At 59.7% G+C, this 26161-nt stretch overlaps 4 protein-coding genes across 7 annotated transcripts; 2 read left to right on the plus strand and 2 right to left on the minus strand.

Annotated features, from left to right (window-relative positions):
- Positions 1-72: 72 nt before the first annotated feature.
- Positions 73-3178, plus strand: LOC116648708 (insulin receptor substrate 2-like). 2 transcript variants are annotated; one of them, XM_032430862.1, is made up of 3 exons: positions 73-1069; positions 1299-2428; positions 2782-3178. In XM_032430862.1, the coding sequence occupies exons 1-3, from the start codon at positions 673-675 to the stop codon at positions 2827-2829; spliced, it is 1575 nt and encodes a 524-aa protein (XP_032286753.1). In that variant the 5' UTR covers positions 73-672; the 3' UTR covers positions 2830-3178. The 2 variants fall into 2 exon arrangements, with proteins under 2 accessions (XP_032286753.1, XP_032286754.1); XM_032430863.1 differs by having other exon boundaries at positions 73-919.
- A 170-nt stretch (positions 3179-3348) lies between these two features.
- SAP25 (Sin3A associated protein 25) lies at positions 3349-4573 on the minus strand. Its single transcript, XM_032431164.1, has 5 exons — positions 4489-4573; positions 4285-4391; positions 4034-4187; positions 3798-3895; positions 3349-3715 (listed from the first exon to the last, which is right to left on the minus strand). Exons 2-5 carry the CDS (start codon positions 4372-4374, stop codon positions 3428-3430), a joined length of 630 nt encoding a protein of 209 aa, XP_032287055.1. The 5' UTR covers positions 4375-4391; positions 4489-4573; the 3' UTR covers positions 3349-3427.
- A 1009-nt stretch (positions 4574-5582) lies between these two features.
- Positions 5583-16354, minus strand: LRCH4 (leucine rich repeats and calponin homology domain containing 4). Of its 2 annotated transcripts, none has more exons than XM_032431163.1 (18): positions 16004-16354; positions 12348-12492; positions 12081-12207; positions 11812-11917; positions 9892-10028; positions 9631-9746; positions 9390-9489; positions 9060-9150; positions 8893-8969; positions 8715-8776; positions 8485-8604; positions 8290-8352; positions 8093-8196; positions 7879-7962; positions 7582-7667; positions 7269-7406; positions 7092-7169; positions 5583-5769 (listed from the first exon to the last, which is right to left on the minus strand). In XM_032431163.1, the coding sequence occupies exons 1-18, from the start codon at positions 16221-16223 to the stop codon at positions 5665-5667; spliced, it is 1959 nt and encodes a 652-aa protein (XP_032287054.1). In that variant the 5' UTR covers positions 16224-16354; the 3' UTR covers positions 5583-5664. The 2 variants fall into 2 exon arrangements, with proteins under 2 accessions (XP_032287054.1, XP_032287053.1); XM_032431162.1 differs by lacking the exon at positions 5583-5769 and adding an exon at positions 5919-6774.
- Positions 16355-16623: 269 nt separating this feature from the next.
- On the plus strand, positions 16624-26062 carry FBXO24 (F-box protein 24). Of its 2 annotated transcripts, none has more exons than XM_032430982.1 (10): positions 16624-16784; positions 18972-19070; positions 19167-19350; positions 20300-20538; positions 20785-21019; positions 21842-22000; positions 22269-22390; positions 22669-22800; positions 25195-25365; positions 25700-26062. In XM_032430982.1, the coding sequence occupies exons 1-10, from the start codon at positions 16746-16748 to the stop codon at positions 26060-26062; spliced, it is 1743 nt and encodes a 580-aa protein (XP_032286873.1). In that variant the 5' UTR covers positions 16624-16745. The 2 variants fall into 2 exon arrangements, with proteins under 2 accessions (XP_032286873.1, XP_032286874.1); XM_032430983.1 differs by lacking the exon at positions 16624-16784 and adding an exon at positions 18616-18699.
- The last annotated feature ends 99 nt before the right edge of the window (positions 26063-26161 follow it).

The following is a 26161-nucleotide window of genomic DNA, read 5'->3' on the forward strand; positions in this document are numbered from 1 at the left end:
GAGTATAGAACCACTGGGGGGGGGGGGGGGGGGGGGCTGGGAACACAGGGGCTGGACGCGTAGAGTGGGAAGGGCCGTCCCCTAATCGCCAGGACTGCGGACTCCCGACCCAGTTCCACTCACGTTGGCCTCACTTCGCTGCTGCCTTAGCAGTCAGCTCAGGTCCGTGGAGACGCCCACACACTCCCCGCCCCTGCGATCCCAGCCCAGGGGTGTTTGGGGTGGGGAGGAGGCCGCCTCTCCCAGACTTTCCCAATCAGACTTCACTCCCACGGCCCGACGTCCAGCGGCCCGGGGCGCGCGAGGGTTAACCCCGCGGGGTGGGGACTCTGGGGCAGTCGGCAGAGGCAGAGGCAGAGGCAGAGGGAGGGAGGGGCAGGAGGCGACCAGAGGCGCGGGGAGCCGGCCGGGGTCGAGCCTTGGAGAAGGCCGCTGGAGCCCCGCGTGTCGCCGGCCACCGGGCAGTCACTGGGGCACACGCTGCGCGCAGCGAGGGGCCACCGCAGACCCTCTGCCCCAAACTTCAAGTCCGGAGCAGGGGTGAGACGCTGGGCATCAAGACGGGTGGCAACCTGTCAGGACGCTGTCCCCCTCCCCGGAGACCGCCACCTCCACCCCACCTCTGCTGAGTCTCAGCCCCTACTCTGGCCACTACATTGCCTTTGGCCCGGGATGAAGCCCGGAGGCGGTGGCCCCCCGGCAGCCCCGGAGTCCGAGCCGGCCGGCGTGCCCCTGGTTCTGCCGCGGCCCTGGGGCTGTCCCGCTGACGTGCGGCTCTGCGGCCACCTGCGGAAGCAGAAGTCCCAGCGCCGCCGCTTCTTCGTGCTCCGCGCCGACCCGCCGCGCCTCGAGTGCTACGAGAGCGAGAAGAAGTTCCGCGCCGGCCGAGCGCCGCCCAAGCTCAGCGTGAGCCTGGCGGGTGCGTGCACCATCAGCAAGCGCGTGGACGCGCGCCAGCGCCACCTGATCGTCCTGTACACGCGCGACCGCAGCCTGGGCGTGGCGGCGGCCTGCGAGGCGGAGCAGCAGGCGTGGTACAGCGCCCTGCTCGAGGCGCGCGCGGCCGCCGGTGAGGCCCGAAACGCCGGGCGGGCGGAGCCGGAGCCGGGGCGGGGGAAGGGGGGGCGGGAGCCGGGGCTTGGGTGATCGCGAGTTTAGTTTATCGTGGGTCGTCCCTCCCCATAAGTCTCCGAAATCAAGTTCAAACATGAGGCATTTACACGTGCTTAGTTCTCGCGGCACAGTGACTCCAACCCCCCGGCCCAGGAGCCCCTGTGACCAGCCCCCTGTCTCTTCAGGTCCCAGCTTCCACGAGGACCCCGGCGCCTGGATTCTCGCTCCATTTCAGGACGTCTGGCCCGTGACACTGCGGCCCAAGGGACTGGGGCGAACACGAGGCCTGGGCAGCGGCGGCTACCGCCTGTGCCTGGGTTCGGGGGTGCTGAGCCTGCTGCGGAAGCCCAAGGGCACAGGCTCTGGGGACACGCAGGCTTCGCCGCCGCCGCCCGCCCTGCGCCTGTCCCTGCTCAGTGTACGCCGCTGCGGCCACGCAGACTCTTTCTTCTTCCTGGAGCTCGGCCGCTCGGCGCCCACGGGTCCCGGGGAGCTGTGGCTACAGGCGCCCGACGCTGTGGTGGCCCAAAGCATTCACGAGACCGTACTGGCCGCCATGAAGCGACTCGGGGATGGCGGTGCCGGTGGCAGGGCTGAGCCACTGCCAAGGGATCCCCCGACGAGCGCTTCCAGACCCTCCGCCTCCCAACCTTATGCAACCCTGGCCTCGGCAGCCCAGTCAAGCGGCCAGAGCCATTGCAGGGGCCTGGGGGAGAGAAGGGGGAAAGCAACCCTCCGGATGCCGGCGACCGCAGCCTCGCAGCCCCAGGGCTTGGAGCGGGGAGGGGGCTACGTAGCCATGGGAGCCCGGAGCGACTACGAGCCCATGGGGGGTGGCGAAGCAGGTGGCTACATGGTGATGGCACCCCCTCGCCTTGCGGCCTCTGCCCCCGCAGCTCCCCACTACCCGCTCCAAGGTTGGGGGGGCACCGAATACGTGCCCATGAGCCACTTTCCGCCAGGGTCCTTGTCCTCGAGCTCCCTGCCCTGTTTCTATAAGCTCGGGGCTGGGGAGCCTGGACCTTCCTTCCAAGGCCCCCGCCGCAGCATCGGGGAACGTTGGGGACCAGCAGGGGCTCATTCCTCCTTGCAGCCGCCCTCAGAGCTAGCAGGGGAGTACGTGTGCATCAAGTACGTGGCCCCGGACTACTTAGGAATGGGCACTGCCATACAAGAACCCCCCAACGGCCACCTCAACTACGTGGACCTGGACCTGATCCCTCCGCTGGAGGCTCGAGGCGACGCCCCCGGGGCCAGCAGGAACCGCCAGCACAGCTATGCCTGCATCGAGTTCCAGAACCTCAGAGAGGCTCCGGTGAGGAGATGTGGGCAGCCCCGCCCTGTCTAGCTGAGGGATAGATGGGGAGGAGGGGAGAAAACAGGGCAAAGTTATGAATGCCTTCCCCCGACCTATTCCCAAAGTAGAGGGGCTCGAAGGCCCCCTAGGACCTGCAACTTGCAGAAGCTCTGAGTTGCCCCCTTAGGGCCTGCTGCCCACTCCACCCCTTCCAGATGTGGTACCTGGAAATTCTTCAGGAAAGGCTCCCCAAGAAACTGGATTCTTTTAAGGGAGAAAATTCTAGAACCACCCTCCCCCCTTCCCATCCACAAACCCCTACGAACTCCAGGCTTCCTCAGCCAAAGCCCTGATCCTTTCTTTCCTGGCAGAGTTCCTGCAGCATCACTCCAGAGTCTCAGGTCAGCCTTGGCCCCTGACCCCGCCTCCAACGACTTGTCCCACATGGACCTGCTCCTCCCCACCCCGCACCTGCAGGGCCTGCCTTATGTCTCCTCGCGGCCTAAGAACCAGTCCCCCGCCCCAGGGCGCCAGAACAAGAAGGCTGAAGTACCAGGTATCTTACCTCTACTGCTTCCCAGAAGTGCTGTGCCGCTCCCTTCCTCCCTAATTTCCCTCTTCCAGTGCCAGCCATGTGTTCACACAATCCTCCCTTCTCTGGAGCCTGGTGGAGTTGATGGACTTCTTGCTTCCATATACTTGTCTTCCACATACTGTACTGTGGACCCCCACCCCCACCCTATGCCCTATTAAAGTGGTCCTGCTTGGTCAGCCTGGAAAGGTCTTAGGTCCATGGGTTCCCCTGCCCCGCTGCAGGGGTGACCAATGAATAACGAGAATTTGAGGGGAGGACAGCCTAAGCCATGTAGAAGAAGAGACCCCATCCCTGTCTCCATGCCCCACTCTGCTACTCACTTGCTACAAGGAGCCTGTTTGCAAACCAAAACACTGCTTTATTGTCAACAGAACCTGCCTGGGGGAGTAGGGGACCCCACTCTGCCCACAGAAGAGCTATGTTCAGTGGGCGTCTGGGGTTCGTGGGACAGATGGGTCAGGGCAATGAGAACAGCTGGGGCTGCCACTGGAGCCTGGGTGGTCAGATACAGGGCCTGGGGGGCCAGCAGGGGGCGTGGGAGCCCCCGGGGAGGCAGGTCTCGGAGCCCCCTGGCTCATCTGCAGGAGGCCAGTGAGGGCGATCAGCTCAGGCCCACTGAGCCAGGCAGTGGAGCAGCCCGGGGATGGGGTGCGGAGGACCCAGGGAGACATGATAGGAGGTGGGAGCAGCAGCTTCAGAGAGCCCATGACCTGAGGAGAGAGAAGGGAGAAGTGTCTCCTCCCAAGCCCTGCAGGAGGACTAGCGTGAGGCCAGGGCAGGAACTGCACTCACCTGCTGAGAGGCCTCCGACAGGTACAGGGGGACACGCTGCCCAGACGGCAGCAGCGGGTCTGACAGAAAGACATCTTCATGGCACATCACTGGGAACCCTGGAGAAGACAAGCTGGTAGGGCAGCAGGCTGCGGTTCCCACACCAGCGAGGGCCGCACTGGTTCCCCGGCGAGCTCATGCAGGGCACCTCCAGAGCCTGGGCGGGGGTGGGGGTGGGGGGTGGCCAAGCAAAGTACCTGCATCCCTGGGCGCATGCTCTCCGTTCTGATGCCCTGTGGCTGGGGCCAGGGGCCTGAGGTCCCGGCCTGGGGCTGCCTCATACAGCGGCCAGAATGAGGGATGACACAAGGTCCGGCCGGAGAAGGAGGCGCCTGACGCACAGCTGGGCCCCTGTGGAAGGGGCAGGAAAGACCACTGGAGCTCCGGTCCCCTCCCAGGGCACCCCTGCCCCACCCCAAGGCCAGAGCCGGAGATGCCCCCGACTCACCCACACCAGCCGAGGTCCTGCTCTAGCCTTGTAGTGGGGGTCCCACGGGGCTAGCACAATCATCCTTGAGGGGGCCACCTCCCAGGCCATCTGGAGGGGAAGAGCAACTGGGGGAGGAACACTTGAAGAGATTAAAACAGGCTCAGGAGTCGGTGGAAAGGTGTCTGGGGGGGGGCGGGTAGAGGCAGCAAGGCCTGTGCCTACCTGGGGCTCCCGGGGACTGCTCGGCAGCCAGGCCTGGGGGGGCCCGGGGCAGCAGCTGCTCTCTCCGGCTCCAGGAAGGCCTTCGGGACCGGGGCTGCGGGCTGGGAGGGGGACGTCCTGAGGTGCACCCCTCACAGCCTCCCCGGGTGTCTCTGAGGCAGGGCCCGGGGGGCCTGGGGCAGGGAGTTTAGCACGCCCGTTCCTCAACGTGGGCGACGGAGACCTCCTCACACGGTGGGCCCCCTGCCGGACTTCCCTGCGGCGGAGCCCCTCACCTGTCCTGTGGGGGACTTCCTGGCTCCCCCAGTGCTTCCTCTCCAGAGGTCCAGGCCTCGCCGGGGTCACTGCCCGCCGAGGGGCCTTGTTCCTCGGGCGCCTGCTCTTTGCCCGCGTCCCACAGCCGAGGCGGCCGGGGCAACATGCCGCGTCTGGGGGAGGGGAGGGCCGCGCGGGGCAGCAGCTCTGTGCCCCGCGTCCGCGCCGTCCGCGCCGTCCCCGCCGTCCCCGCCGCCCGCGCCTCCCACCTCCCCCTCCCGGCCCCACGCGGCCCCTCGCGGCCCCTCGCGGCCCCCACCTCCCGCAGCGGCCCGCCCTCTCGCCCCACGAGCCCACGTCGCCGGTCCACCTCCCAGGGCCTCGCGACCACGGCGGCGCCCAGCGCGTTTCCGGGCCACGTGGCGCGCGCTCCCGCCGGCGTCTCGCGGGCGCCCCCTGGCGGCGGGGTTGGCGGGGTCCGCGCGCCGCCGCCGGCCCACACGGAAGAGTGGCGCCCCGCCGCGGCCAGCTGCAGAACCCCGGTGCGGACGTGGACGCGCCTCCTTTCCCGCGACGCAGCGCATTCATCCGCAGACGGACACACACACACACACACACACACGCACACACAGACCCCGAGGGGCAGCCTGGAGGGTCCGGCTTCTTTTTTATTGCACTTGACACAACATCCGCCGCCCGTCTTCTATCCCAGACCCTCGGCCACACCCAGATGCGGCCAGGCGCCTCGCTGGGCCGCCGGCTTCCAACCCCTCGGGCGGGCCGAGGGGCGCCCAAGGAACAGGGCCAAGCCCGAGGCCGCCCTCACCAGAGTCATTGCTAGGGAGCAGAGGCCGGGCGCGGCTGTCTTCTCTGTTCCTGGGTTCCCGGCAGGGTCGGAGCCCTGCGCCCCGACCTCGACCCCTATGGCCGTTCCAGCAGTGCGTGGATGACAGCAGCGATGTAGGGGAGGCCCCTTCCCGGGGCCCCCTCCTCTTCCAAGATGTGATGGGGCTGGCACAGGGACTCCTGGGGGGAGGGGCCCGGGTTAAGTTCCCCATGTCACCTTGTTCTCTGGCTTCCCTGCCCTTCTCAGAGGGCAGGGTGGGAGAAACCCTGAAGAAGCCTGGGCAAACAGGGCTGACAGGATGGCCCTTCGGGTGGAGGTGGCAAAGGTCAGGGGCACCCTGGACACGGCTTGGGGGCAAACGAGATGCAAGGAAGCTGCCAGTAGGTAACAGAAGGGCGATGACACAGGGGGCCAAGGCTCAGGGTAGGAGAGACCTGTCATTTCCAGAGGGAAATGCTGGAACAGGCAGGCTGACAAACAGAGCCCCAGGGGCATGGCCAGGGCTGGGCCTGGCCACGGCAGGAGCAGACGCAAACACACACACACAGAGGCGGCCACGGTCTGTACAATTTATACACAGAGACAGGGACCCAGCCTGGGCCCCTGTATCCCCTACAAATATAGAGTTCTCTCTACAAAATATAGATAATTTAGCTCCCCATAACAGTGGGGGGACGGTGGGGGGACAGCACAAGGAGGAAGGTTGAGATCTGCCCTCCGAGGGAGCAGGGCCTGGAGGGAATGAAGGCACCATCAGCACTGAGAAGTGAGGGAAGGGAAGGGGCTACAGGAGGGAGGCCAGAGGCTGGGGGCCCAGGGTCTGGGTGCACCAGAGTGGGGCCTCTGAGGTCAGTGTTTGTGAGGGGAGGAGGTTCACTAGTGTCTTTGGTAGGGGCTGAAGGCACCACTGGTAGGGACCGGGGTCGCAAAGGAGTCATAAATAGAAATAGGGCGATGGGGGCGGGGAGAAAGGGTGACTTCAGGTCCTAGGAACCCAGGAGCCGAGTGTAGACGACATAGAGCAGCAGCATGAGGACCACGTAGAAGAGGATGAAGCCGCCCAGACCAGAGGGGGGCCAGAGGGGCGGGGGGACCCTGCCCCCCACCCGCTTCACAGCCTCCAGGGTGGTCCACAGCCCCTGGGCGGTGCCCTGGAGGAGATCCGAGGGCGAGCACAGGTCAGCCTGGGAAGGGAGAGTAGGGACAGATGGACAAGGACAAAGAGCAGACGTCAGCAGCAGCAGCAGGACAATCCTTCCCACCCCCTGCCCTCACGTGCCAGGGCCTGAGCCACGCCAACATGCGGAGTGCAGGGAAGGGAGGCATGCAGGGCAGGGAGACGTGCAGGACAGGGACTTGAGGACATGTTTCCTTCTGGGGAGCAGACACCCCTGTGAATGGAACCCTGCCACCCATGTGGAGTGCTCAGCTGAGCCCAGGACGTCGCCACTCTTTATAGTAGGGACCAGCCCTGGGCTCCCGAGAACATACCCCCCCATACCTCAGGCACCCCCATTTTTCGACAGGCTTCTAAGAAACTCTCCACATTTTTCCGAGACTTGAGAGCACTAAGTTTTGGCTGGGGGAGGGCGAGAAAGGAAAAAGAGAAGAGAGTAAGGGCGAGGCCCCAGCAGTCCTCTGTCCCATCCCCTACCTCCCGCCCTGGGACCCAACTGACCACAGCAGGTGACGGCACGTGGATGAAGGGCACGGAGCGGGGCCGCAGCTGGTTGGCCAGCTGACACAGGATGACCCCATTGGCCAGAGCCTCTGCCAGGTCCTCGGGCAGGGGCCGCTGCAGCTTTGACTCGAGGACCTGGGAGGCAGGAGGGTGGGGGGAGGGGGAGGGGTCAGTGGGGACTCCTGCCCGCCCCTTGTGTCCTCAGTGGAAGCACCCACGGGGTGCGGCGGGAAGCCGGAAAACTTGAGGAGGCCGAGCGCGGCCCCCAACCCCCCACCCCGCCCTGCCCCCCAGATTCCACCTCTCTTACCGGGCGCAGCTGTGCCATCAGCTCCTTCTCATCGAGAAGCTGGGGGGATCGCCGAGGTCTCAAGACAGAGTCTGGTGAGGAAGGGCCTGGAGAAGGAGGAGGAATGTGGGCCGTCTCTTAGCACCTGCCGCCGACTTCCTAGCTGGGCCGCAGTGTCTGGCACCCACATCTCCTGCCTTTGTGCTTATGGGAGTTTCAACACAAAGGGACAATAGACTAGAGAACTCCCAGGCCAGAAGGGGTGTCCGCAGCCCAGGGGTGAGGGCTGGGTTAGCACTGGGGACAGGGGAAACCCACCTGAACCACTCTGAGAGGAAGAACGGAAGAGGAAGCTGTTTGGTCTCTGAATGGAGCCGAGTGGCCGGGGAGCAGGCACCGTTGCTGGGGGCCAGAGCCAGGGACAGGTGAGAAAAGACACCCCTCATAGTCCCACCTTCCCTCAGGCCAGCAGGCCCCAGCCACCCCCTCACCTACATAGTCCCCCCTCCTCTTCCCCCAGTCCCTGTCCCACCTGGTCCAGCTGCAGGAAGGGGCTCCTGGGGGGCGGGGGCGGGGGCGGGGGCTCCCTGCCCTCCTGAAGCGCCCAGCTGGGTGGCACTGGACTTAGGCATGCCGCTGAGGAGCAACAGAGAGCGAATCAGAGGGGAGGGGCAGGGGGACGGTGTGCGGGGACAGCGCTCGGGGAGGGGGGTCTGGGGGGACACATACTTGTAGGCGGCCTGAGTGGACGCAGCACCTCCACCAGCAGCCCTGACCCCCAGCTTCAGAACACTGGAAAATGAAGGCCGTGTGGGGCCAGCAGCGCAGGCAGGGGACCCGCCAACCCCGAGGGGCAGAGGAGCTTACGAGGGCTCATTCCCACTCATTTCCAGGCCCCCCCCCACCCTGCCCCTTTGCCCACACCTGTCCTTCCTGGGGGCCCCCCACACCCCACTGTGCTGCTGCTGCTGCCGCCGCTCCCGCTCCTGCCACAGCTGCAAGGTGTCGGGGCGCCGCCGCTCCTCCCCCGCCGGCTCCTCCCGCCTGAGGGGAGAGGCAGGACCGTGAGGCAGAGCCAGGTCAGGGGAGAGGAGGGAGGGTCCAGGGGGATGGCGTAGCGGGAGGAGGTGCTGGCTCAGGGCGCTCTGGGGTACCTGCTGCTGGGTGCCTTCTCGGCATCCCCTGCCGCAGGGCTTAACTCCGGTGGCCGCTGCTCCTAAGGGAAGAGCAGCAGAGGGGTCGAGGGAGGGTCCCCGCCCCCCCCACCCCCAAGCCTGCGCCGGCTCCCTCCCTCCCCCCCCAGGGCACGTGCACCGGCCCTGGGACCCTCACCTCAGCAGCGCCTCGCTCCTCGTCCTCCACAGGCACGTGGCTGTCAATGAAGTCAATCTGCTCAGGGTCTCCGTCAGCTGGGGAGGCCAGGGCATGTCAGCAAGCACTGGGGGCCTCCAGGCACTCGTCCATGACCCCAGCCCCCTTACCCTGACCCCACCACTCACCAGAGCCATCCTCCCTCCGCTCCCTGGGCCCCCGAGGCTCCCGGGCCAGCTCCGAGATCCGGAAGGACAACTCCGAAAATTCATCTGTTGACTAGAAATGCAAAAATGGGAGAGCGCTGCTCTGTGGTGCTGGGGGTTCATGGGGTTCATGCCCTTGGGGTCTGCTGTTGAGCCAGCCCCTCCCTGAGATACCCGGGCAAGGGAAGAAGACCACTCCAGACACCAACTGTCACTCTGATATTCAGAGGCACCAAGCAAAGGGTCCTGACTCAGAGGTTCTCCCCCCGGGGGCTGAGACCCCCCAATGTCTCATGGCAAGGAGGCCCTTACCTCATTTCCAGACCACCTCTTGCTGCCACTGTCAACGCTGTGGAAGCCCGAGTCTAGCCCGCCATCGTACCGACGTCCCGGAAATAAGTCCTCAGCAGGGCTGGTGCCGCCAGGGAGAGCTGGTCAGTCCAGTATCGGGCAGCAACCCCTCTCATCTTCCCACCGAAAACCATGGAGTCCGTGCTGCCAGGAAGGGGCAGTCAGTAACCAGGGGCTTCCTTCCTTCCCACTTGGGACTTACCAGGGACTGAAACTCGGGGGGCGGGAAGGGGCCAGGTCCCCCAGTGCAGACGCCCCACGCCGCCCAGCTTCTGTTGACAAGTACTTGAAGATGTGAAGTTTCCCCTTCAGGCAGATCTAGGTATAAGGAGGCACATGGTAGGGGTTAAGGGAAGCGAAGGGGGCTCCCCCAGATCCTGCTTGGCTACTAAAGGGACTCACCTCCCAACTCCTACCCATTCTCAGCCCTGTCCCCATGGTCCAGCCCAAATCCACCCCTCACCTGAGCCGGTGGGCTCTGCAGGGGGTTGCTGTCCAGCAGAATGACCTGCAGGTGCCTGAGGCGGCAGAAGGAGACCGGGATGCGGGAGACACGGTTACAGGAGAAATCCAGGCGGACAAGAGGAAGATCCCCCAGCTCTGGGGGTGGGTGAGGGAAGAGTCAGGAGCCTGCCCAAGGGTGGGGCCTTGTGCTCACTTCCTCTGCCCTCTGCTCTAGCCCACTTGCCACCCTTGGGTCCACCACGTCCTCTGGCCTGGCTGGCTGTGGGCACTCCCCAGGAACAACCTCCCTCTTCCCTTCCTGCTCAAATCGGGCCCACCTCCAGGCCTCCCCTCCCTGAGCTCCTGCCCATCTCATGTGCTTCTCTCCTCTGCCCCACCCTGCCCACTCCATACTTCAACCGTTCCTTCATCCCCAAGTGACCATCACAAGACCCAAACCAAACTGCGACATTGCACGGCTCAAACACCTTCCATGACTTGCAGCCAAGGCTGCTGAGGGTGAGCGGACTGTGCCCTGCACAAATGCACCTAGGCAGGAGGGGCCTGCAATCCCACCCGAACTTTACTGGCTAAGCCCTTCCCACCCCAGGCAAGGTTGTGCCCACCCACAGGAAAGGGTGCCTTCTTCTACTTCTCAAACATGCACAGTTGGATGAGTGATGACTAGAGACACAGAATAACACTCACCACTCCCTGGCCCAGCATGGTCAAGGTGTTCATGATCTGGCTTGTTCCACATTTCCCATCTCACTACCCACCCTCACACCACATCAGACAACCCTCCAACCCCTCGGCTTCTGGACCTTTCCACATGCTGTTTGCTCAGCTGGGACACTCATTTTTGTGACCATCTTTCAAAGTTCAGCTCAAGTGTTGCCTCCTCCATGAAATCTTTCCAGACACTCAGGTTAGAATTCACTGCTCCTTCCTCTGTGTCCCCAGGGCATTTTGCTAGGGTCTCTCTTATGGCCCAGAGAGCACCCTGATTAAATGCTTGTTTACACTGCTACCGACTTCGAAGGCAAAAGGGCCAGAGTAGGACTAGGGGGAGCCCAGAGAAAATGGGTGACCACCTGACTCCCCTCTCTTGTTCTCTAAAACCAAGATGAGCATGGCTCCAGTCCTTCCCACCTGGCCCTGGCTCCCACCCACATGCTTTGCACATGGGCTTCCTCTGCCTCGGATGCAGAAGGAAGGAGAACTTTCCTTCACAGGTCAGCTCCTGCCACGCCTCTGGGGAGAAGTCTTCCTCAAGCTCCCTGAGCAGATGCTCCCTCTAGCTCCCACAGCTCTTGCCGTGTCCTGTTCTAGCACGTCCCTCCACTTGTCTCTCCCCATGAAGCCCATACATTTTCAGAGTTGGCCCCAGGTGTGAGTGACATCACTCACATCTACCTGACCCCCACCTAAAACACAGGACGCACACAACAATGCTGGCTGAATAAGGGAAGGGGGGCCTACTTTGGAGCAGAGACTATCAAATGTCAGAGTGGATCATAATTAGCTCGTTAAAATGGGGTTGGGGGCTGCTTGGGCTCCAGCTCATGGCTCCACTGACTCAGAATCTTTGGGGGAGGAGGCACAGGGCATCATCTGACTCAGGTGCCTGAGAGCTCCCACTGGGTGAGTGATGACCCTGGGTGACCCCAAAGGCCCCTTCCAACCTTGGGATTCTACAGGGTGCCAACACACCCATTCTCCTTTCTGTGCCTTGCTCCTCATTTGTGAAAATAGAGCTAATAACCCATGACTTGCCAGCCTCAGAGGGTTGCTGGTCAAGCACAAATAATTTAGTTTGCTTTATACACTGCAAAACCCTGGGCACCTAGACAGTGATGTTCTGTGAAGAGTCTTTGTGACTTCTCCAGTGTAGACACACCCCCCCCCCCCCCCCCCCGAAGATCTTCATTCTCCTCACCATCGGGCAGGGTGCTGAGCTGGTTCCTGCGCACACTGAGGTCCCGCAGGGAAGGAAGGCTACATAGCTCTGCCGGGAGGGCCTGCAACTCATTGCCGCTCACATCCTGCAATGAGGAAAGAAGTAGGGCAGGAGCCACGAGACCAGGGGCATCAGAAACTGCCTCTGGTCTCTGGCCACCTCCTTCGGTCCCCCCCTCTCCAAACTCCCCAAAAGCCCCTGGTGCCTGGCTCAACAGCCCCTCTTCTTGCTCTGCTCTCTGTGCTCACAAGCTGCCGCAGGCTTCCCAAGGCGCTGATGTCGGGAGGCAGGGCTCCCAGTTTGTTGTTGCTGACGATGAGCACCCTCAGAGGCAGCTGGCAGATGTAGGGTGGCAGCGATGACAGCTGGTTTCGGCTATGGAAGGGAGAAAAGCATGGGGCTCAGTCCCCAGGGCACTCCTCTTTTCAGGGCTCTGGGAGGAGCACTCAGGGTACCGTGTGCTGGGACTTGGGGCTCCCACCCCTCCCTGCCCCTGCCTGGCTGTGCCTCCCTACCTGAGGTTGAGGTAGGTAAGGGCTGTGAGATTCCCCAAGGCTGGGTTCAGGCATCTCAGGCAATTGTGGTAGAGGCTCAGGCCCTCCAGGGACACCAGCTGGCATGCTGCCTCCGGCACCTCAGGGAACCGGTTCCGGGACAGGTCTAGAAGCAAGTGTCAGGGGAGAGCTGTGGACAGGCCCAGCCCCGGACAGGAGGGCCCTGAACTTTCCCAGAGCCAGCTGCCCAGCCACCCGCCTCCCCATTGGACCTAAAGAATCAGGCCTATAAACCTGGGCTCCTTGGAGAGAACAAAGCTTTCTGCAAAACCGAGCACATTCCAAGCATTAACAGGACAGCAAAGGCCGTAGGGTCACTGGGCTGGAGAAGCTCAGACTTAGGAGGACAAACCATGACCACCACCTTCAAATACACAAATGAAGGACTACCCTGGAAAGGGTGACTGGCTTCTAGAACTCTTGTGGTTCCTGCTGTTCTATGGAGAAGGCTGGTGCTCCAAAGAAAACAGCAAAGTAATGGGCCGGGAGGCTCGAGATAAGAATATGGTAAGCCCCCCGGGGAGACCACTGAGAAAGCTCATCCCTCTTCCGTCCCTCCTTGGGGGCCTTGTCCCCAGCCTCAACCTCTTTTCAACACAGGGAAGAAGCCAAGGGTCATTAGAGTCTGGCTCTAGAGAATAAGTAAGGCTCCTGACACACTGGACAACGGTTCTTCATCAGCCCCTGGGATCAGCAAGCCAGGTCCAAGGGTCTGTGAAGGAATAGACTCCCAAGGACCAGGAGGGGAAGGCGAGCTGACCAAGCTGGAGGTGGAAGCTGGAGTCCTCAGGTCCCTCCCATCCGGATACACCTTCTTCAGGACTGGCCTCCTTCCCACCCTCTTCCAGCCCCACTGGCCTTCCTCTACTTCCTCTCTTACTGACCCAGGCTTTAGGCGCTCAGCTCTTTTGCCTGTGTCTTGGTGTGGGTGAGAAACGGGGAGGGAAGTAGGGAGGGTAAAGCCTATGACCACCCCTTATCTCAAGTGGTCGCTTGCTACTCCAATGAAAGGAGTCAGGCCTGGGGTTTCTGCCAGTCTGGGGACACTAACCGCTCAGAGCTCTGCAAGCCTGGGTTTCTGTTTTCTCTCCTCGCCTGCACTGGGAGGGGCCCAGGGCCTGCAGGGGGATGTCCCTGGCAATAGAACTTGGGTGAGCTTCTTAGGCAGCCCTCCCCAGGAAGGGGTGAGCAAAAGCTGATGGGAGGGAAGCTGGGGTATATCCCCAAAGGAAATGAGTCTCATGACAGGAAATGGAGTAGAAACAATCTGTCAGGTTCTGTCTCTGGTGGGCCCTATGTTTACCAGGGCGGATGACAGCCTGATGTACCAGGCCTCCTTTTTTCTCCCTCTCTGCTCACAGCCCTGGTATGCAAAGAGAGAAGACCCGTCAAGGGAGAAGACCAAGTTCCGGAGAGGGTGAGACGGCCAGATGCAGTCCTCCTACGTTGGCCCTCCACCCGCCTGCTCTCCCTGAATCTACAAATGTGGGTGTGTGTGCACACATGCTGTGGATGAAGGGGGTGGAGGACAAGATGGGCTAAGCAGTGGTGGGGGCAAAAGCTAGGAGCGGAAGGGAGCCCAGGCTGGAGGAGGCAGGGCACAGGAGGCACAGGATGTGGTCTGTAAGAGAATGAGCTGCACTTCTCCTTTGCGAGAGCCGCCCCTCCCCGCCATCTCAGGATTCATCCTACTTTCAGGGGCCCCAAGGAACAGAGTCCAGGGGATATCAGAGACCTGTGCAATAAGAAACATGCAGGGCAAAAGAGTTGGGAAAGCAGGATAGGGCTCAAAATAATTTGGCAGAGTGCTGAAGTGTTTAGTCTGGGTTGGAGGGCAAGGAGGTATAGAGGACGGGGTATGGGCAACACTAACTGTCACTTCCCTTTTCTACCCCAAACTATAAGCATTCTGGTTGGGGAGAGGGGTCAGAGGAGAATGTTCTGGATGAGACAGATTCCACCTGGCCTACAACCTGGACTCAGGATTTCTGCGTGGAGAGCAGGACAGGAAGAGGTCCTCCGGAAGCTGGGATTTTCCCGCTTCAACACACAAGCTCACTCAGAACTGCCTGCACCCTGAGCCGGAATGCTGGCGGTGGAGGGTGGGAGGGGGTAGGGGCTGGGAGGGGCCAGGGAGTTCTTGGTAGTTTTCCCCAGGAGTCCACTCACAGAGGCAGAGCCCTAAGGAAGTAAAGAATAACATTTGGTCTTTGTCAAAAAACAAGCAAGGGGGAGGGGAAAGGGAACAGACGGGCGAGTGTCACACAGCTGCTGAGGTCAATCTGGAGCTTGGGGTTAGGCGGCTGGGGGAGACTGAGAGGGAGAGGAATGGCTCCTGGGGCTCATCCATTCCCTGAACTCACTCACTGCATGGCGGGCAAGTGCGTTTACCCAGCAACCCAAGAAAAGTGGAGAGGTTTAAACTGGTCCTCCCCAGAACAGGGGAGGGAAGAGAGTGCCTGTGCCCACTTGAGTGTTTGCAGGTGAGGAGGCACCTGCTGGACAATTACATGCTGTCGCAGAGCAGTGTCATTCGGAGGATGGGAGGACGCTCACCCAGCCCCAAGTCCCACCCTGGGCTAGGCTAGGGTGGGGCTTCGGGAATGCAGTCCTCCTCCCCACTCCCAATCTCCACCCCCCAGCTGCCAGCTCAAGGTCATAGGTTGTTGCCTCCTGAGCAGCTGAGGCCTGACTCACCTGTCATGGTAGAGTCCCCCACACCCTGGCAGCAAGAGACACCAGGAAGGAGGGAGCATGATTAGAGGGATCTGTGGGTGGGGGAGTGGACGGGCAGTGGGACAGTCTCTAGCTTCCCAGCACTCCTAGCCAGGAGATAAGATTTCCTTCCTTTCAGCAACTGCCTCAAGTCCCTCCCCCTAGGGAAAGCAGAAGCTCAAATGGGAATTCTAGGGTCCCTATGAGGTCACAGGCTCCACAGTGACCTCACACACGCAAGAAGGAGGAGTCCTGGATACGGGGGTCAGGGATAATAGGTGGAAGAGCTCGAGGAGAACAGCGTTAGGGGAGGTGGAAGATTTGCTTCTTTCCCATAGGCTAGCTGAGTGAAGAGTGGAGAGGGCCAGCGACCTTAGGGGGCGGGACAACAAGCACAGTAAACAGAAACACCAGGTTGTTAGGGGCAAATCCCAGGGAAGAGGGGGGCCTAAGGCTGCTCGGATCTCGGTGGAATGGGGAGGAAAGAGCTGGGAGACGAAGTGGAGGAAGAGAAAGGAGTCCTCAGAGGGGATCGTGGGGGCTGCTTTAAAGAACGATCGGAACTGAGGTTGAAGAGGTCATGCGAATGAGTCAACCAGGTGAGGGGCGGGACCATTCTACAGGTGCGCAGATACGCAAATAAAGAGAAGCAGAAGACGGGGAATTCTCACAACGCTCGGCCGGGGCGCTGGGCATTGCGTGCAAACGAGAAATGTGTTCATTGTCTGGTAGTTCTCAAAGTGGGGAGGGGGAGGTAGCAGGCTTATGCAAATCGGCGGGGTCGAGAACCCCGACGGTCAGGTGAAGGGGCGGGCTAGACTCTCGAGCCCCGTGAGAAACGAGCCAGGGGCGGGGCTATGCAAATGAGGGTCCCTGCCGGGTACGGGGCCGGGTGCACTCACCAGCCTGGGTGATGTCTGACAGGTCGTAGCTGCGGGCCGCGCCCCGGGGGAAGTGCTTCAAGCGCCGGTTAGATAGGTTCAGGGTCCCGGTGGCCACGGCCTCCTCCAGGGCCCTCTCTGCACTGCGGCTCCCGGGCAGACCCGGAGACCCTGGAACAGACGTCGTGGCCGCCGCCTCCTCACCCCCGGCGGCGAGTGGGGCCGCTACCGCCGCCGCCATCCGCTCCCGGCGGCTCCCGCTGCCTGACTGACGGGACCGGCCGTCCCTCCTACCCCCTCCCCCTCCTTGGAGCCGCCGTAGTCGCTTCAAGGGGGGGGAACGGGCTCAGGGACCCGGCGGACCAATCGCGGCCCCGAGACGCGTCGGAAGTGGCTAATCAGAACCCGCCGGGGGGGTGGAGACTCCAGCGCCGGAGTGAGGCGACAGAAGGGAGGGGGCTAGAATGGAGCGCTCGCCAACGGCCGACGCTCCAGGCCGGCCCGCCCCGCGCAGCCGCATCCAATCGCAATGCTTAGGGCTGGGGATGGAGCCAATCAGGTCTAACCAGGAGACGGGGACGCCGGCCCTCCACTAGAAGGGATAGAGGCCGAGGGACCGCAAGCCGGGGCTCCTGGTTTTCTTCCAACGGAGGCCAATCGCAAGCCAGATACAGGCGAGTGACTGTCAAGAAGGCCAATTCGATCCTCCGGAGGGAACCTGGCCCGGCCTCTTCTCTGAGGGACGGCTGTACCTACCAATAGCATGGGCGAGAAGGCGGTCCCTTCGCCTAGGAGGAGGCGGGTAAGCTAGAACTTTGTGACTGAGGTAAAGAATGTGATCGCTGCGCGCCGGGCCGGCCGGGAACAGTGCAGGGCCTGGAGTGGCGCCTGCGACCTGGAAATGTTAGGGAGCGAGCCCGCTTTGAGGGCGCGGGGGAGGCCGGCGTGGGGGCCAGGCGACGCCTGAGGCCAGTGCGCAGCGGGTCGTTGCATCCGAAGGGACCATGGAGGCCTTTCCGGCCGCGGAGGCTGAGGCCCTGCGTAGGTGTCCGGACCCCCGGCGGGCGGGAGGCTTCCCAGAGACCGGAGATGCCCAGCTCAGCTCCTGGAGGAAGGGTTACGGGAGACCGGAGAGCCTTCAGAGCTGCCTCCCGGCTGGCCAGCCCGCCCCGAAGAGCGCGCCTGGACGGGAACTGTGATGACGAGCCCGGGGTGGGGGGTGGGGGGCGGTTAGTCCAGAAGGGACCGTGCCCTCTAGAAGAAGCCCTCCGTTTTACAAATGAGGAAACTGAGGCGGAGGGAAGTTGATGGGTTGGCAAGAGCAATCCGCAAGTTACTGACCGCTCGCTCTAGAAGCCCGGTTTCCCACCGTTTCCCAGCAGCTTCTATGGTGGGCTTTTTCTATCTGCACCCTCTTCTTTGCCTCCCGAGCTGAAATGGAGTGGATCAAAGGGGACCCAGACACCAGAGGAAGCCGACGATCCTTTTTCTGTCTGTTGAGAGATCTTAGCATCCTCTTAGGTGGCATAACATAGTCCATTTAATATGGTCAGAGTTGCCTGACTGCAAACCACTGAAAGTTTCTTATAAATCACATCTCAAATGTTGAAATTCCTAAACATTTATTGAATGATTAAAATTCCATCCACGGTGTCTCAAACTAGTTGTTTACTACTCACCATGAATAAGGGAGTTTGGGTGGTTGACGATTAGCTAGCGCAATAAATTCTGTAATACTAGGCAGCTGAGGGCTGGTTGTCCAGGACTGGATAGCTTTGAGTTCCTGGAAGACCCGGTTACTCCTTGGATTTATTGGTGTAGATCCTTTGGTCCTACCTAGACAGACACACCCCCAAATCCTGCTGTTTCTCATACATGGCACCCCTCTCCCCCTATAAGACTACATTAAAAGCTTACACTCTGGGAGATACCCCAAGGTTCAGAGTAATTCCATCCCTTTCTTCCACCTTGATAGGTTGTCCTTCATATATGCATTGATGTTACTATCCAGGAAATCTGCTTTTGGGTGTGTTTTTATGAGTCTAAAGAATTTGTGCTGAATTATTCCCACTTTAATCTGGTGCATGCTTTCCTCTAGGAGAGTCTAGCAGGGTCACCGTTCCCCCTCATCTGTCAAAATGAGTTTATACTTTTTTTTTTTTTTTTAGTTTATACTCATGGGCTACAAATCCCCTGGAGGCCCTGGCCTGCTGAGATAGGAGAATTCACCAGTGTTTCTCTACGGAGCAGAGTTAGTGCTAAAAGGGCCTCAATTGGAGGAACCTCACAACTACTCCCCAAAAGTAAAGGCCTCATCTATCAGTAGTTCACGCTTTCTCTCTCCTGTAAAATGCATATCCCATGAGCCATTGGGTGGCTAGAGCTGAGCTAGAACCCAGGAGCTGTCTAAGAGAAAATCCCGGGCCAGGTTGGGGAAAATAGGTCACAGTGGCTGGGCAGTGAGGTCACAGAGAGGTTTGTCTTCCCAGACTCCATGGGGGAGGGGCTTAGGAGGCAGAGGGGCCCCAGAGGTCCCCCAAGCCCAGGCGGGGGACATGGTGTGGGAAAGGCAGCAGGGACGGGGGCCAGGGAGCTGACTACGGGGGGCCAAGGGGCCCGGAGAGATGAGGGAGGGGGCAATCAGGATGGTGAGGAGAAGCCGGAGACGAAAGCTGCAAAAAGTCACCGGGCTGTGCGGACGGGAGGAGGGGCTCCGGGTGAGGGGGGAGCGAGCCAAGGGAAGGACAAGAAGATGGCAGCCAGAGATCGGGGGAGGGGTTCTTTGGAGCTGGTGGACCAAGGAACACGGCAGACAGGGAGGGGTGACCCATGGGCCTAGAGAGAAAGATGGGAGGATTTGAGAACACAGAGCTGGAAGACAGAGCTGTGAGCCCCCAAGAAAGTAGCTAATGAAAGACAGGCTGAGAGAAGGGAGCAAAAGAGGCCTGACTCTCATGGAACCCCTGTGCTCCCCATTCTACTTGGGTAGGTGAAGCGGAGCTGCCCTTCATGTGGCCCAGAGCCTGGGGGTGAAGAGAAGAAGGGGAGAGGGAACCCTATTTCTGTTCAGCTGTTCCCCCCAGAGCTGGTGAGTCCTCCGCAGGGAGGTATTAAGAATAAAGGACAGGGGGCCAGAGCGCTGAGGGGCCCCGGTGATCCCTGCTTCCTCCCTCCTGCCCCCCAGGTGGAGCATATCATCTCATTCCTCCCAGTCAGAGATGTAGTCGCTCTGGGCCAGACCTGCCGCTACTTCCGCGAAGTGTGCGACGCCGAGGGCGTGTGGAGACGCATCTGTCGCAGGCTCAGTCCTCGCCTACGAGAGCAGGGTTCTGGGGTCCGGCCCTGGAAGAGAGCTGCCATTCTTAACTGTACACCTCCCCAGAAACTCCCGTTCTCTTTGCTTCTGTCCTACCTTATGCTGGGGTCCCTCCTGTTCCATAGAGTAGCCTCAGCATTCCCGGCCAAACTTCCGGGGCCCCTTTCTGTGGAAGAAATTCAAAACATACGCCCTCCAGCGCTGCAAGCCTCTAGCTCCACCCTCTGATGGACCCCCATTACTAGCATCCGTGACAAACCTCCCTCCATATTCAAAATCTCTGTCCAAATCCCGGACACCTCCTCCACTCCCCAAACGAGTTTTTCCTCCTCTAAACCAGGGTTTCTCAACCTCATCACTGTTGCCATTTGGGGCCAAATAGTTGTTTGGAGTGGGGGGGCTGTCCTGTGCATTGCAGGATATTTAGCAGCATCCCTGGCCTCCACCCACCAGATGCCAGGAGCAAACCTCCCCCCAGTTGTGACAGTGTTACCTGAGGGACAGAATCACCCCAGGCTGAGAAACATGCTCTAAACCATTCCCAGGGAGTCCCTATCCAAGTACTTGAGATAAAGGGAGATCCAGATCTGATCCAGACAGCAGATCCAGAGCTAGGGGTGAGGGGGGTTACTGGCCTTTCTCGGTCATTCTTTTTCACTCCTCTTGCTGCTTTTCTGTGTATTTTCCCCTTGATGTCTCTGATGCAAGGTTGGACCGAAGAAGCGCTCACTTAGAAGCATGTGTAGTGCCCTGGGCTGAGGGGCAGAGGGGGACAGAGAACTCAAGTTCAGGCATGAGGGATTATTAAAGATATCCTCTATAGGGGATTATTAAAGATGTCCTCTGAGCTTTCCAGTGTCCTTTAGAAGGGGTCTGTTCCCCAGTCTTGGGTGTAGGAGCTGCTACCACGCTACCCAAGAAATCTAGTCTGCCCAAGCTCTGATTCCTCTCCCATGTGCCATCCTGACCCCTTGAGCCTTCCATCTCCTTCCCTTCTCCAGACACGAAGGGCCTGTATTTCCAGGCATTTGGGGGCCGCCGCCGCTGTCTCAGCAAGAGTGTAGCCCCCCTGCTAGCCCATGGCTACCGCCGCTTCTTGCCCACCAAGGACCACGTCTTCATTCTTGACTACGCGGGGACCCTCTTCTTTCTCAAAAATGCCCTGGTCTCCTCTACCCTTGGCCAGATCCAGTGGAAGCGAGCCTGCCGCTATGTTGTGTTGTGTCGCGGAGCCAAGGATGTGAGTAGCAGAACCCTGGCAGCTGAGACCCCACCCCTCCTGCAGTGGCGGGGGGGACCCAGGGCCCACACCAGCCCTGAGATAATCTCCTCGGGACAGTTGCCCTCCTGTCCCAGGAACTGAGAAACAAGTCCTCGTTTCCCAGCCCTGAACCCAAGTACCTCATCGCTCACCCCAGGATCCCATTGTCCCAGCCTCATTCCACTCCAAGGCCTAGATCCCAGACACCTTCATCTCTTCCTACAGTTTGCCTCGGACCCAAGATGTGACACAGTTTACCGTAAATACCTCTATGTATTGGCCACTCGGGAGCAGCCAGGTGTGGTAAGCACAACTGGCAGCCGGGCCTGTGACTGTGTCGAGGTCTATCTGCAGTCCAGTGGGCAGCGGGTCTTCAAGATGACCTTCCACCACTCCATGAGCTTCAAACAGATCGTGCTGGTCGGTCAGGAGACCCAGCGGTCTCTGTTGCTTCTCACAGGTGTGGCCCAGAGCAGTGGTTTGCAAACTGCTTTCTACAGATTCTTCAGGACCTGCTGCAGGGGAGGGGGAGGCCTCTCACATGGGTTTCTGCAAGTCAACTCATCCTGCTCTCAAACCCAAGAGCTTCGCTTTTTTGTCTGTCTCCTCATCTAAGATTCTGTGTGTCTCATATGAGTAAAGGGCGCTGCTGCAAAAAATAGTTTAAAAACCACTGTTCTAGTGGAAGGCCAATTTTCCAAAATTCTAACCTTTGTAATGTCCCTGTTATACACTACACTTAATTCCCCAAACTTCCCCCACCCACTTGCTCATTGTCGCATATATATATATATATATTTAAGTTTTTGTTTTATTTATTTAAGCAATCTCTACACCGATTGTGGGGCTCAAACTCACAACCCTGAGATCAAGAGTCACAAACTCTTCTGACTGAGCCAGACTCGTGCCCCTGTCCCCTTTATTTGACCACACTCCCAAGCTTGAGACCCTCTGGACTTCTTCATGCCAGGCAGGGCCCCAGTTCTCAGCATAATTCTTCCTAACACTCCAATTGGATTCTGCCAAATCTATTAGGTGTTCTCTCCACTCGTCTTTCACACCCAAGGACTTCCCTGATTTATTTTTGGTGGTAAAGGGCTAGAGTCTGGACAACTCAAGGTCACTCTTCCCTTATTCCATTTCTACGCTTTTTCTTCCAGCCCCACTCTAGGGCAGGAAATGTTTTATCAGTATGGCTTAGAGGGTCTACTGGGAACTTAATGTGGATATTGGTGGGGGGTCCCCTCCCTCACATAATTATCTGCCTCTCCCCATCTCCCAGAGGAAGGAAAGATCTACTCTTTGGTAGTGAATGAAACCCAGCTGGACCAGCCGCGCTCCTACACAGTTCAGCTGGCCCTGAGGAAGGTGTCCCGTTGCCTGCCTCACCTTCGTGTGGCCTGCATGGCTTCCAACCAGAGCAGTACTCTCTACATCACGGGTAAGGACCACCGTCCTTCTTCTCCAGACCCTGGTCTTAAACTCACCTTCCAGAAATGGACAGCGCCCCCTGATACTTACTCCAGCCTGTGGTGCACCCTCTCGGGCATCCTAGTGAAAAGATGAGTTTAGGTCCCCAGACATCATAGCTGGTATATTGCTAGTGGGTGTGAGACGCCCCAGATCTTGCAGCTTTTATCCCAGGTGGTTCCTTAGCTCTAGGAAATAGGTGCCCAAAGCTGCTGAGCTGAGGGCTCCTGACCCCCCAGACCAGGGGGGAGTGTATTTTGAGGTGCATACCCCAGGGGTGTATCGTGATCTCTTTGGGACCCTTCAAGCCTTTGACCCCCTGGACCAGCAGATGCCGCTTGCTCTCTCACTGCCTGCCAAGGTAGGATCCTGGAGGAATGGGGCAGACCAGGGGGTGGGCAGAGGAGGGGGGTTAGGGTTTGGAAGGTACCAGAGGTCTGAAATATGAGCAGGGATCAAATGATTGCTCAGGGAGGGACAGGGGACCCAGAGAGAGGGGCGAGGCAGCGGGCAAGGCCAGCGGGCAAGGCCAAAAGAAGTCAGCTGGGAATGGCAGGTTAGCAGCTGGGAGATTCCGGAGCTCAGGGTTCCTCTGGAGGGAACTGAATGCCCACCTCCTCTTTCTGTCTTACTTCCTAGATCCTATTTTGCGCTCTTGGCTACAATCACCTTGGCCTGGTGGATGAATTTGGCCGAATCTTCATGCAGGGAAATAACAGATACGGGCAGCTGGGAACAGGGGACAAAATGGACCGAGGGGAACCCACACAGGTGAGACTGTTTCTCAGTTACTCTCCTCCTGACCCCCTTCCTCCAATTCCCTAAGGCCCGGATCTCTCCGATTCTCCACTCTCTTTAGAACCCACTCCCTACTCCCTGGGGAAGTTAAGCCAATCAGTGCGTCACGCCTGTGTGCGACTGGTGCATGTCTTTCCCAGGGTTGGCACTGTGAGGTCCGTTCTGTGCGGTGCTTGCTGTAAGTGCACTAGGAATTCAGTGAAGCACGGAGACCGGGGTGGGGAGGGGTGGGCTGGCCTAACCAGAAGAGGTGAGAGGTGATCAGGTCCTGGCGGCTTAGATCGGATTCGGGTGGGCACACGGAGAGGCATTCTGCATACTGGGGACGACATCGCGGCTCGCACATACCTGAAGCAGAGACGGTGTTTCGGAAACCGGTAGATATGAGGCAGTGCAGGGCGGGGTGAGCCCGGAGAAGCATAGCTTTGGGAAAGAGTCACTGCAGGTTTCAGGAGCAGAAGGTAACCCCCACGGATGACTGAGAACAGGAGGCTGCGGAATGAGAAGCCCACTGGGAGACTGTGGAGACCCAACAGCACTTGAGACAAGAGCCGGGGGCAGTGAGGACCCAAAAGAATGGATCCCGGAGATGTTTTGGAAGGAAATGAACAGGCCCTGGAAACTGCTGAGATGTGAGGAGAAGGCCCCGAGGACAAAAGGGGCTCTGGCGCAAGACCCCTTGAAGGAAGACGGCATGCCTACAAACGTGGGAAGGGAGGCTGGCTTGAGGAAAGAGGCAGAGCGTGAATTTGGACTTTTTCCAAAGTGGAAATGTCTCCCTGCCATTAGATTCCATGTCGGAACAAGGCTGACACGGACAGAAGTAGGGATGGAGGAGCAAAGCCCGGGCAGGAACCGATGCCGGAGGCAGAGGGAATGAAAAGGCCATCTCTGAGACCGGAGGGGCACACCCTCGGATGCCAAATCCCAGAAGCCGTGGGCTCAGAGAGTTTCAAACAGGAGGGGGGGACTCATGGTGACAGATAATGCAGGACTATACTTACTGACACGGAAAGATGGTCAGGCCATATTTTTCGGTGAAAAAAAGTGTGAAATTATTTTACATAATACAATCCCATTTTTGTTTAAAAATATACAATTTATACATATACACATACACACACACACGCAGTAGTGAAGAAGAATATCCAGCAAGATATTCACAGTAGGTGGTGGGATTCCCAGTGATTTTTTTTTTTAGTAGGTTCCATACCCAGCGTGGAGCCCAACACGGGGCTCGAACTCACGACCCTGAGATTAACACCTGAGCCAATATTAAGAGTCTGGGTGCTTAATCGACTGAGCCACCCAGGCACCCCTTGCCAGTGATTTTTTTTTTTTTAAAGATTTTATTTATTTATTTGACAGAGAGAGACACAGCGAGAGAGGGAACACAAGCAGGGGGAGTGGGAGAGGGAGAAGCAGGCTTCCTGCTGAGCAGGGAGCCCGATGCGGGGCTCGATCCCAGGACCCTGGGATCATGACCTGAGCCGAAGGCAGATGCTTAACGACTGAGCCACCCAGGTGCCCCTTGCCAGTGATTTTTAAATTAATCTTTGCTTGCCAATATTTTATAATTTTTCTATAATGACCATAAATTACTTAACCTGTATCTTCAAAATTAAAGCCCTCATGATCTCAGGAGGAAGTGTGCAGGAGAGGCCCTGGGATTTGGCAGCTGGGAGGTCAAGTGTGTTTGGAGAGAACATGTCAGTAGCTTAGTAAGCAGAGAAAGCCTGGCTGTGGTGAGAATAAGAATGGGGTCGGCCCCAGACTGGTCATGTAACCAGTTCTGCTGCCTAAAAGACAGCCGTCAGAAGCCGCAGGAATCAGGTGGCAATGTTGTTTTCCAAAATAGGGTCGCCAGTTTGAAAGAGAGGGATAGGACAAGTTGAACATGCTGGAGAGAGAAGGGAGGAGTAAGTGGAAGGAAAGTCCTTCCTGGGGGCTGACCTGGAATTGCACAGGGAGGGAGTCTTTCAACTTTGGGAAGAGGAAGGATAGCCCTCCTCCTGGGGCTGGAAGGCAGGATGAGAGGCTGGCCTGGCACAGGCCTGGGGTGACAATGAGGGAGCAGATAGCCGACCCTGGACTCAGACCAGTAGCCTGTTTTCTGGGGAGCAAAGATGAGGAACGAGCAGAAGTGCTAGACCCCGTGCAGTCCGACTGGGGCTGCAGGAGAACCAAGGAGGGAGAGATTGCTGCTGGTCTGCCTCCTGGCTGGGTGGCGGGTGGGGTGGGGGGATGCTGAGTCCCTTCGCTTTCCTCTCCTCGTTTTCCTAGATTCTTCCCTGAGCCTTCCTGTCCTATCTGGGCCCCCAAATCCTTGGCGTTCCCACCTTAGGGATCCTGGCCCTGTGTCCTCAGGTGCATTATCTGCAACGCCCCATTGCCCTGTGGTGTGGCCTCAACCACTCCCTGGTGCTGAGCCAGGGCTCGGACTTCAGCAAGGAGCTTCTGGGCTGCGGCTGTGGGGCTGGAGGCCGCCTCCCTGGCTGGCCTAAGGGGAGTGCCTCCTTCGTGAAGCTCCACGTCAAGGTCAGAGCACTGTCAGACAAGCAGGCAACCAGGGAGGGCAGGAGCAATAGAGCGAGGTGGGACAGCGATGTAGCCGGGGCTCCTGCAGGAACCCGGGGACCCCATTGCCCCAGCACCACCTGCCTCCCTTCCCGGCCCCACACCACGGCTCCTGGCTCTCTCCCTTAGCAGACCCTGCTGGCCCTCTCTGACCTCATACAACCTTGGGGCTTGGCCAGTCCGAGCTCACTTGCTGGCTCAGGGCTGGTCTGAGAGGGAAGAACACAACAGCTGGGGCTTCCTGGGAGCCCCTCAGTAAAGGCCCCTCTCAGCCACGCCCCTTCTCTCCTCCAAGGTCCCTTTGTGTGCCTGTTCCCTCTGCTCTACCAGAGAGTGCCTCTACATGCTGTCCAGCCATGACATCGAGCAGCACCCCACCTATCGGGACCTTCCAGCCAGCAGGGTGGTGGTGACCCCCGAGCCCAGCCTGGGGGCCGGAGCATCCCAGGACCCTGGGGGGGCGGCCCGGGCCTGTGAGGAGTACCTCAGCCAGATCCACAGTTGCCCCACATTGCAGGATCGCATGGAAAAGATGAAGGAGATCGTGGGCTGGATGCCCTTGATGGCCGCACAGAAGGATTTCTTTTGGGAGGCCTTGGACATGCTGCAGAGGGCTGCCGCAGGGGTTGGCCCAGGCCCCCCAACCCCCGAGAGCTGACTCCCCTCTCCTAATCTCACCCCTGGAGGGAGAGTCTGGCCCTGGGCCAGGAGCTAAGGAGAAATGGGGTGGTAGCAAATACTGCATGTGCACATGGGG

Source organism: Phoca vitulina, unplaced genomic scaffold (assembly GCF_004348235.1).
Source record: "Phoca vitulina isolate PV1807 unplaced genomic scaffold, GSC_HSeal_1.0 scaffold45, whole genome shotgun sequence".
NCBI lineage: Eukaryota > Metazoa > Chordata > Mammalia > Carnivora > Phocidae > Phoca > Phoca vitulina.